Genomic DNA, 12,349 nt, shown 5'->3' with positions numbered 1-12,349 from the left:
CGATAATTTCGAGTTACGATATAAATTTCATCGAAAAATGCGACTCGACATCCGATGGTGTCGTCGACTTCCGATATTTGATCAGATGCTAGAGAAGAATGAAGAGTCATTGCTACCAGATGTTTACATTGTTCTCTAATTATACTTATGACATCCACAACTTCCACTGAATATATTCTATACTTCCAACTATATCTCTCACTAAAGTACATTGAAATTTTTATGTAAAGGTTCTGAACCAGAAATTATATTAGATGATGCTTTCACAGTCTCTCCTGGACGGGTCAGCATGGTTCCAGGTCTTAAGAATATTCTACATTTCCTTACTGTTCCCGTCTTGCTGGTTGTCGGGAAGCTGCATCTTCCTTTTGGTAAGGAAAAACAAAACATCTGTAGTGTTCATTTTCTACTAATGCAACAAGAAAAAATCAAAATAAATTCCTGGGTATCCTTTTGATGTTCAATATCTTTTTAGAAGAAGCAAGAGTAGCAGCAAGAACAGAAGTAACAGCAAAAGCAGCAGCCAGGGTCCTTGAGGTAACACTATCACTAGAGTCTAACTCCTGCTCGCTTGTCTTCCTTGGGGATGACGCCTTCTGGACGGCTAGTGTCTTCAGAGAAGTACATGAGACTCACTCTATCTTCCCACTACAAAATTCTGCAAATATGATTATAAAGAAAATTTCAAATTAAATTTCTTTGATTTCATTTGTGTTTTAGCATGAAAAAAAAAAAATATATACATGTTTCAGGAATTCACGTCACTGATGCGGCATAATGGAGTGGCGTTGTTTGAGGCGGAAGTTCACGCCTCAGACACCAACATGACGCAGAGGCAGCTCTCCTGGATGACAAGAGAGGCTGAGAAGGTAAGGGGGTGTCCCTGTGATAGAGAAAGGTTTATCTGTTTCTAATTAATACTGAGGCAGATCAATTATTCAGGCAATGCAATTGAATAAGGTTGGGCACTCTTACATCATTCCCGTGTCAGATAAATGTCTGATAAAACAAGTAGGTCACATTCACATCATCTTTGATGTGGTTAGGTCAGTCTTACGTCCATGAATGAGGTGATTAGGTCACTCTTACATCCGTAAATGAGGTGATTAGGTCACTCCTACATCCTTAAATGAGGTGGTTAGGTCCCTCCTACATCCGTAAATAAGGTTGTTAGGTGACTATTACGTCCGTAATAGTGTCAGCAATGTCACTCTCACATCATAACTGAGGCAGGTTGGTCACTCTCACATCATATCTGAGGCGGGTTGGTCACTCACACATCATAACTGAGGCAGGTTGGTCACTCTCACATCATAACTGAGGCAGGTTGGTCACTCTCACATCATAACTGAGGCAGGTTGGTCACTCTCACATCATAACTGAGGCGGGTTGGTCACTCTCACATCATAACTGAGGCAGGTTGGTCACTCACACATCACAACAGAGGCGGGTTGGTCACTCACATCACAACTGAGGCATGTTGGTCACTCACACATCACAACAGAGGCGGGTTGGTCACTCTCACATCACAACTGAGGCGGGTTGGTCACTCACATCACAACTGAGGCATGTTGGTCACTCACACATCACAACAGAGGCGGGTTGGTCACTCTCACGTTACAACTGAGGCGGGTTGGTCACTCTCACGTTACAACAGAGGCGGGTTGGTCACTCTCACGTTACAACTGAGGCGGGTTGGTCACTCTCACATCACAACTGAGGCGGGTTGGTCACTCTCACGTTACAACTGAGGCGGGTTGGTCACTCACACATCACAACTGAGGCGGGTTGGTCACTCACACATCACAGATGAGGCGGGCTGGTCACTCACATAAGGTCTACCATGTTGACGTCAACAGGTGCGGCAGGCGTCCTGGTGCGTGACGGTAGTGGTGGTGAGCGACGACCTCGCCTTCCTCGCCGCCGTCGCCCAGTGGTCCCTCAAGAGCGGCCTCCTGGTGTGGTCGACGAGGCTCCTGGTCACCACCCGCCTTCCCCTCCACCACCTGCACGTCCTCAACAACACCTTCTCCATCACCAACTCTATGCTGCTTCATGTGGAAGAAACACTAAATGCTGTTAGGTACAAATACAAATTTATAAATTTATAAGTGCTAATCAAACTTTTATATATATATATATATATATATATATATATATATATATATATATATATATATATATATATATATATATATATATATATATATATATATATATATATATATATATATATATATTATATATATATATATATATAATATATATATATATATATATATATATATATATATATATATATATATATATATATATATATATATATATATATATATATATATATATATATATATATATATATATATATATATATATATATATATATATATTAGAGTATATTTTGGTAGCAGTCTTTCCTGTAGACATATATTATTAAATATGACCGAAAAAGTAAGATTAATAATTCTAACACGAATTTTCTCAATCTTTCGTACATTTCTTTTCACTGTTGGAGGTAAATCAAAAATCACTTCTCCAAAATTCACTTTTATTTCTATTCTGACGCAACACGAGCGCGTTTCGTAAAACTTATTACATTTTCAAAGACTTTAGTTTACAAATACACAACTGAATAGAACTTACGCATCTCCGATTTTATATCTACATTTGAGTGAGGTGGAAGGGGTGATGTGGCATTAATCAACACAAGACAGAACAAGAGGTGGCATTAATAGGGTATTAATTTCATCAACACAAGACAGAACAAGAGGTGGCATTAATAGGGTATTAATTTCATCAACACAAGACAGAACACGAAACAATGGGTATTGAATAGAAGTGTTTGTAGAAAGCCTATTGGTCCATATTTCTTGATGCTTCTATATTGGAGCGGAGTCTTGAGGTGGGTAGAATATAGTTGTGCAATAATTGGCTGTTGATTGCTGGTGTTGACTTCTTGATGTGTAGTGCCTCGCAAACGTCAAGCCGCCTGCTATCGCTGTATCTATCGATGATTTCTGTGTTGTTTACTAGGATTTCTCTGGCGATGGTTTGGTTGTGGGAAGAGATTATATGTTCCTTAATGGAGCCCTGTTGCTTATGCATCGTTAAACGCCTAGAAAGAGATGTTGTTGTCTTGCCTATATACTGGGTTTTTTGGAGCTTACAGTCCCCAAGAGGGCATTTGAAGGCATAGACGACGTTAGTCTCTTTTAAAGCGTTCTGTTTTGTGTCTGGAGAGTTTCTCATGAGTAGGGTGGCCGTTTTTCTGGTATTATAGTAAATCGTCAGTTGTATCCTCTGATTTTTGTCTGTAGGGATAACGTTTCTATTAACAATATCTTTCAGGACCCTTTCCTCCGTTTTATGAGCTGTGGAAAAGAAGTTCCTGTAAAATAGTCTAATAGGGGGTATAGGTGTTGTGTTAGTTGTCTCTTCAGCGGTTGCATGGCTTTTCATTTTCCTTCTTATGATGTCTTCGACGAAACCATTGGAGAAGCCGTTGTTGACTAGGACCTGCCTTACCCTACAGAGTTCTTCGTCGACTTGCTTCCATTCTGAGCTGTGGCTGAGAGCACGGTCGACATATGCGTTAACAACACTCCTCTTGTACCTGTCTGGGCAGTCGCTGTTGGCATTTAGGCACATTCCTATGTTCTTTTCCTTAGTGTAGACTGCAGTGTGTAAACCTCCGCTCTTTTCCATGACTGTTACATCTAGAAAGGGCAGCTTCCCATCCTTTTCCATCTCGTAAGTGAAACGCAGCACGGAACTCTGCTCAAATGCCTCCTTCAGCTCCTGCAGATGTCTGACATCAGGTACCTGTGTAAAAATGTCGTCAACAGGTATGCAGGTATGTTGACGACATTTTTACACAGGTACCTGATGTCAGACATCTGCAGGAGCTGAAGGAGGCATTTGAGCAGAGTTCCGTGCTGCGTTTCACTTACGAGATGGAAAAGGATGGCAAGCTGCCCTTTCTAGATGTAACAGTCATGGAAAAGAGCGGAGGTTTCCACACTGCAGTCTACACTAAGGAAACGAACTTCTTTTCCACAGCTCATAAAACGGAGGAAAGGGTCCTGAAAGATATTGTTAATAGAAACGTTATCCCTACAGACAAAAATCAGAGGATACAACTGACGATTTACTATAAAACCAGAAAAACGGCCAGCCTACTCATGAGAAACTCTCCAGACACAAAACAGAACGCTTTAAAAGAGACTAACGTCGTCTATGCCTTCAAATGCCCTCTTGGGGACTGTAAGCTCCAAAAAACCCAGTATATAGGCAAGACAACAACATCTCTTTCTAGGCGTTTAACGATGCATAAGCAACAGGGCTCCATTAAGGAACATATAATCTCTTCCCACAACCAAACCATCGCCAGAGAAATCCTAGTAAACAACACAGAAATCATCGATAGATACAGCGATAGCAGGCGGCTTGACGTTTGCGAGGCACTACACATCAAGAAGTCAACACCAGCAATCAACAGCCAATTATTGCACAACTATATTCTACCCACCTCAAGACTCCGCTCCAATATAGAAGCATCAAGAAATATGGACCAATAGGCTTTCTACAAACACTTCTATTCAATACCCATTGTTTCGTGTTCTGTCTTGTGTTGATGAAATTAATACCCTATTAATGCCACCTCTTGTTCTGTCTTGTGTTGATGAAATTAATACCCTATTAATGCCACCTCTTGTTCTGTCTTGTGTTGATTAATGCCACATCACCCCTTCCACCTCACTCAAATATAGATATAAAATCGGAGATGCGTAAGTTCTATTCAGTTGTGTATTTGTAAACTAAAGTCTTTGAAAATGTAATAAGTTTTACGAAACGCGCTCGTGTCGCGTCAGAATAGAAATAAAAATGAATTTTGGAGAAGTGATTTTTTATTTACCTCCAACAGTGAAAAGAAATGTACGAAAGATTGAGAAAATTCGTGTTAGAATTATTAATCTTACTTTTTCGGTCATATTTAATAATATATATATATATATATATATATATATATATATATATATATATATATATATATATATATATATATATATATATATATATATATATATATATATATGTCGTAGCTAGTAGCCAGAACGCACTTCTCAGCCTACTATGCAAGGCCCGATTTGCCTAATAAGCCAAGTTTTCCTGAATTAATATATTTTCTTTAGTTTTTTTCTTGTGAAATGATAAAGCTACCCATTTCATTATGGATGAGGTCAATTTTTTTTTATTGGAGTTAAAAATAACGTAGATATATGACTGAACCTAACCAACCCTACCTAACCTAACCTAACCTATCTCTATAGGTTAGGTTATATATATATATATATATATATATATATATATATATGTCGTACCTAGTAGCCAGAACGCACTTCTCGGCCTACTATTCAAGGCCCGATTTGCCTAATAAGCCAAGTTTTCGTGAATTAATATATTTTCTCTGATTTTTTTCTTATGAAATGATAAAGCTACCCATTTCATTATGTATTAGGTCAATTTTTTTTTATTGGAGTTAAAATTAACGTAGATATATGACCGAACCTAACCAACCCTACCTAACCTAACCTAACCTATCTTTATAGGTTAGGTTGGGTTAGGTAGCCGAAAAAGTTAGGTTAGGTTAGGTTAGGTAGGTTAGATAGTCGAAAAACAATTAATTCATGAAAACTTAGCTTATTAGGCAAATCGGGCCTTGCATAGTAGGCTGAGAAGTGCGTTCTGGCTACTAGGTACGACATATATATATATATATATATATATATATATATATATATATATATATATATATATATATATATATATATATATGTCGTACCTAGTAGCCAGAACTCACTTCTCAGCCTACTATGCAAGGTCTGATTTGCCTAATAAGCCTAGTTTTCATGAATTAATGTTTTTTCGACAACCTAACCTACCTAACCTAACCTAACCTAACGTTTTCGGCTACCTAACCTAACCTAACCTATAGAGATAGGTTAGGTTAGGTTAGGTAGGGTTGGTTAGGTTCGGTCATATATCTACGTTAATTTTAACTCCAATAAAAAAAAATTGACCTCATACATAATGAAATGGGTAGCTTTATCATTTCATAAGAAAAAAATTAGAGAAAATATATTAATTCAGTAAAACTTGGCTTATTAGGCAAATCGGGCCTCGCATAGTAGGCTGAGAAGTGAGTTCTGGCTACTAGGTACGACATATATATATATATATATATATATATATATATATATATATATATATATATATATATATATATATATATATATATATATATATATATATATATATATATATATATATATCAGAAGAGAGAGAGGCCTAGGGAACGGACGTGTGGCGGAGGAGCTGCTGCCTTCTCAGCCATTACCCTGAGACATCTTGGCTTCACCGTACCAAGACTCAACCATATTCACCGTGAATACACAAAACAGACGTGGGAGTGGCCGGAAGTGCCTACGGTGTACCATCTATGTGAAAACTTATCAAAACAGTTGAGTTGGCAGTGTGGAGTCATGGAGGCTGGAGTGAGGAGCCAGGCTGGACCCTGCAGGCCTCCCATAGTGAGGGGAGGTGGGGGGTGAGTGAGGGGTGTTGTGTGGTCAGGAGAGAGAGGTGGGGTTACCCGTGTGCCAAATAGTGTTTTGTGTTTTTCTTTTTTTTGAAAGTTTTGTTGAACAAGTTACGTTGTCATCGATAATTGGCGCAACATATCTATCATATTGTGAGTACATCACACGTGCAGTGAGTCAGATTACAAGTGTGTGATTCATTCATCATTGTGCAGTGATATACGGGGATATTATACCAGTGTTAGTGTCGCCCTGACCCCCGCCCCCACCCAGCGCCCAGGCCGGGAAGTACCTGCTCTCCCCCTCCTTCCCCACCCCACCACGTCGCCTCCCCACCCACGAGGCCACCTTGCCACCCGCCCATAGATGCCGGGAGGCTCCCATGTGTGTCTACGCCACCCACCCACCCAATGTATACCCACATATTGTGTAGTGGGTGTATACCCACACTTCGTATAGAGGTGGTATATGTATTACCACTCATCTGAGTAGTAAGTGCCACGGCCAGCTGACTATCCCCCCAGCCTCCAACCGCCGTCCACCCTTCCACCCAGCGCCCGCCCAGCGCCCGCCCATGTCGCAGCTCTCAACAGACAGCCAGGCTTCTCCAAGCCAAGATGAGCCATCAAGCAGGGGTAGACAAGGCAGATGTCAGACGTGTGATCGGGTATGCTATATCCGGTTGAGTGACGATAATGTGCGCCTTCATTACCACAACGGAGCCAGGTGTTTGGGTTCTGGGCGCCCTCCCAGGGAGAACACCAATCAACAGCCCACACCGCCCGTAAGGCAAAACACCTCCCAGACCTTCATTCCCACAGAAAACTTATTAGAAGCTATTAAAGCAACATCGGCCAGAACCTTGCAACACATCCCTAAAGCAGCCCGCCCCCATGCAGCAGCCAAATTATCTGCCCTCCTGAGAAAGGTCAACGACTCTCCTGGAACGACCCAAGCATGGCACAACCTCCTAATGTTTGGCAACATATGTCTAGCCACCCCTGCAAGGAGAGACAAAACCTTAGCTGCCTCAGTCATCAAAGCTAAAAATGATTTTCCCAGGGAGGACAACCAGGTGCGCCTTCCCACTCGCGCGAGAAACACCCACGTCAGGAAGAGCAACAGTGCCATATCCGAGACATCAAAAATCAGAACATCAGTCACCAAGAAAATAGAAGAAGGAAACACTATTGGCGCAATACGAGTCATCACCAGTGAGGACTCAATTGCCGACAGAGATGCCGCAACAGCTCAAGCCCCAAGGGAGAAACACCCACCCAGGGCTCCGCGTGAGGACGACATTGTACAAGTGGGGGCTACCGGAGCAGAACCTCTCTGGGTGGCTGAATCTGTGGTCCATAAAGCAGCCATGTCCTTCCCTACAGGATCAGCAGGTGGGTTCACAGGACTAAAACCCAACCACCTCAAGCAAATGCTCAACCCCGCACTGGGTGACATTGCAAAGAACCTCTTGGTGGAACTAACCAGATTCACCAACACATGTCTAGCTGGCAACATACCAGCGTCCATAAGACCTATCTTTTTTTGGAGCATCTCTCTGTGCTCTAAAGAAAAAGGATGGAGGGATCAGGCCGATAGCTGTGGGCAATTCTCTCCGGCGTCTCGTCGCAAAGGCAGCTGCAAGAACAGTTAGTGATGCAGCGGCCAACATGCTGAAGCCAAAATAGCTCGGGTTCGGCATTCCACAAGGGTGTGAGGCGGCAGCCCATGCAGCTCGAGCCTTCATCGCCAACATCACAGATGAAAAGGCCCTTATCAAGCTAGATTTCAAAAATGCCTTCAATTTGGTGCGGAGGGATGCTGTACTCCGTGCGGTTCATAGTCATTTCCCTTCCCTCTACCCTTTTGTACATTCATGCTACAGTATGGACCTTAAGCTACTTTTTGGCAAACATGAAATTGACTCGCGAGAAGGCGTCCAACAGGGTGACCCCCTTGCTCCTCTCCTTTTCTGCTTAGTCATCAAACAAGTCACAGAGGTCCTGTCCAGCGAGCTTAACATCTGGTTCTTGGATGATGGTACCCTAGCTGGTTCCCAAGACTCCCTCCTGGAGGACATCAGAAAAATCCAGGAGCAAGGTGCAGTTTTAGGCCTCACCCTGAACCCTTCTAAATGTGAAATAATATGTTCCAACCAGGGCATCGTAGAGAGAATAGAGGGTCTTCTGCCGAATATCCAAAAAATTAAACCTGAAGACAGCACACTCCTAGGAGCTCCCCTGGGGTTGAAAGCCATCGATGAGGTCCTTGATAAGAAAATCGCCGACCTTAAGAGGATGGATGGGAGGATTGAGGATATTGATGCTCATGATGCACTCTACCTCATCACCAGATGTCTGTCCCTCCCCAGGTTAACCTACTTTCTGAGGTGTTCACCATCTTACAGCAGCCAAAAAATAAGTGAGTATGACCGGTTATTGAAATCAATGCTAAAAAAAGCACTTAACCTCTCTCTTGATGACCTACAGTGGAAACAAGCGTCTCTTCCCGTAAGACTTGGGGGCCTCGGAGTTCGAACAGCAACGCAAATCGCTGTTCCAGCCTTCCTGTCCTCCTTATCAGCATCCGACGACCTTGTGAAGGAAATTCTACCTGCCCACTTATATCAGCTGGCAGGTGTACATGATCCCAATTTTACACGCTGTGCCACAGAGTGGGCCTCTCGTGCAGGCCCATCACTTCAACCACCATCCCCAAAAGCCCACAAGCAATCCAGCTGGGATGGCCCCATTGTAGACCAAGTTGCTGCAGAGTGCCTGGGTGCTGCAACAACACAACACGACATTGCTCGCCTCACAGCAATAGCAGCCCCACATGCAGGGGATTTCCTGTTAGCAACCCCAATGTCGGCAACTGGCACGCGTCTCACACCACACGCCCTCCGAATTGCTGTGGCCCTTTCGCCTTGCTGCCCCAATCCACACCAGATATAGGTGTATTTGCGGCGAGGTGGTGGCTGACAGGTACGGCCACCATGGCCTACTCTGCCAAAGCACAGGGGGATGGCACTCGAGGTACAGTGAAGTTAACGACATCATCAAGAGGAGCCTCACCACAGCTGGATGCCCAGCTGAAAGAGAGTCCCGTTACCTAACACCCCGTAACTCTGATGCTCTTATTGGTCGTCCGGATGGTATCACAGTGAACCCCTGGAAGAATGGCAAGCAGTTGGTATGGGACTACACGTGCGTATCAACCCTGGCTAACACCTACATTAACCTCAGTGTTGCACAACCAGGTGGCGCTGCCACGCACAGGGAAGCAGCCAAATCCCGTAAGTATAGAGAACTGGATCACCACTACAATTTTGTCCCCATTGCTTCCGAGACACTCGGCGCCTAGGGTAAAAGTGCTACCAGTTTTTTGAAGGAACTGGGTTCTAGGCTCATTGAAACAACAAGGGACCCGAGAGCTGCAAGCTTTCTTTTCCAGCGCCTCAGTGTGGCGATACAGAGGGAAAATGCGCACTGCATCCAGGGTTCCTGCCCGCCATCTGAGGAGCTGGAGGAACTCGACAACCTATGATAACCATCTTTGTAACCTATATGTAACTCCTTTTTTGTAACAAGGTTCAAATAAAGCAAATATATATGTGTACATACAAAAGAATGGGGGTGGTAGGAGAAGATAATATTAGTGTTCAGTGAGAGACCACAAGGTCTCCTCTGAATACTTTTTATTTTCTTCTCCGAGGCTATGGGTCCCCACATTGGCACCAGAGGTGGTACCCTCACACACTTTTATAAAATATATATATATATATATATATATATATATATATATATATATATATATATATATATATATATATATATATATATATATATATTGTGACGATAATCTCCTTCAAGAGATTGAGCCTGCTCTTCCCTCCACAATTACGTCGCTGAAATTATATAAAACTACTAGGGAAGAAATGTCCAACAACGACAACAACATCTCCAAGGTTTGCCAGAGCGCAAAACGTTGCAGCCAGAGACACCTGTTCAGACTCAAACCGCCAAACTACCTGTTGATCGCTACCGGCTCCGCTGATTGGTCGCCGGCCGGGCTGCAACTGCACTCCACCCCCCCATACTACTTGATGTCTGGGGTCGCCACGACCTCAGACCTCAGAATATTCTGTGCTCTCGCAGTTATCACTCCTCCCGGCTAGACGTTAGCGTGTACTGAGAGAGGTGGTAGCTTAAAGCCAATATTCCAGCACCTCCCTCTAATTTTGTGTTGCACTTCTTGTTATTTTATCTTAACGTAACTTTTCATTGTGTCATTTAATTATTCTTATTATTTTGATTGATTGATTTTATTATAAGAATTTGTTTGTCCATTTTTTCATGTTTTGATTTATTTAACGTAATTAAAATTTCATTGTTAAAATTTACTTGTGCTTTGTGTGTCTTCTCCTTACCTTACCACAGACGAAGTTCCAGTTTTTCTATTTTTTTTTATAACTATGTGACGAGGCCATACCCCTAGCCTTAAACAGCCGAACACCAACGCGTTACCGTCACAAGTTATATGGGGGCCTGTCCTAGGAGCTTCACTCAGGTACTGGTGCCAAGTGGTAACTTATGGTAAGCGTATTTAACTTTGTTAACGTAGCTTTACTATTTTTCATATTCAATTTCATTTTTTATAAGGTGCGGTGTATTGTGCATTACGAGAGTAACATATAGTGAAGGTGAGACAACTTTGGATTACGTGGTGACTGTAGGCCGCAGTCATACTCTTAATTGGTCATCTCTCCCTCCGTGTTATTACTCGTGTTTACCATCTTTGTCCCTTGAATATTTCTCATTTCTGACAGATCATCATATTGGTACCCTGGTACTGTGGTCTGCCCCGGGTCAAGAGTACCCAATCTTCTGCAATCTGACTGTAGGAGGACAAAGAGGGCCATAGTTCCTCTAGCTCGAACTTTAGTTGCTGAATTGGGACCTCAGCAGCAGTTCTCGTCACCAGTTGATACCTCGCACCCCTACACGTCAGTCAGAGATGATGATACATACAACGGTAGGGAATTAGCTTACTTTTTCAGAGCACAAAAGTTCGCTAATTCTGTAAGTATCATATTAAATTCAGTAGGAAAAACTTGCTTTGTCCTATAGAGACTTGGCAAGGTATGCCTACATCCTTGGACTACCAATTTTACTTTTGAAGCATTTAACTGTTTCATTTGTTTTCGAAACTCTGTTTCATTTGTTAGTAGGATTTTCTTGCCCTTATCCTCTTACATGAGTACCGGGTACAAGATTTCCTGCGCCCTTGATTTAATTTAATCATTTAACATCTTTTACTTAACTTTAATTGTTAAAGATCTCACAGGATAGGTACCAGTTGCCACGTTGTCCTGTTTCTGACATTCACTATTGAATATTCGTGTACCTTTATTTGCTAATTTCACCATGTTTCGTCTCCAAGCTTTCCGTACAAATCCAGCAGGTGAAATAGGGACTTTAAGTCGTGCCAAGAGGACTGAATTACAAACTCTTGCACATGAGTATCAACTAGAAGTTCCCTACCAAGCCAACAAAAATGACCTACACAACCTGTTGCTGGATTACTATTTAGAGCAAGGTAAGATAGACTCTGAAACTCATGAAACTTACTATATTGCAGAGAAAACTGACTTGGCAACGATGAAACTTAAACTAGAGCTGGCCAAGATTGAACGTGAGCAGCAAAGAGAAGCAGCTGCCATACGAAGGGAAGAACAAGAACGAGAAATC

General features: G+C 42.3%; 1 protein-coding gene across 1 annotated transcript in view; it reads left to right on the top strand.

Annotated features, from left to right (window-relative positions):
- The first annotated feature begins 289 nt into the window (after positions 1-289).
- The window catches only part of LOC138366143 (uncharacterized), a 106,525-nt gene continuing 94,465 nt past the window's right edge, over positions 290-12,349 (top strand). The window contains exons 1-4 of the mRNA XM_069326888.1: positions 290-371; positions 476-621; positions 753-869; positions 1,860-2,083. Of these exons, the coding sequence (XP_069182989.1) occupies positions 290-371; positions 476-621; positions 753-869; positions 1,860-2,083 (569 nt within the window). The remainder of the gene's footprint in view (positions 372-475; positions 622-752; positions 870-1,859; positions 2,084-12,349) is intronic.

Source organism: Procambarus clarkii, chromosome 18, assembly GCF_040958095.1.
Source record: "Procambarus clarkii isolate CNS0578487 chromosome 18, FALCON_Pclarkii_2.0, whole genome shotgun sequence".
Lineage (NCBI taxonomy): Eukaryota > Metazoa > Arthropoda > Malacostraca > Decapoda > Cambaridae > Procambarus > Procambarus clarkii.
Note: the sequence above shows the minus strand (reverse complement) of the source record. Positions and strands in the feature narration are given on the sequence as shown.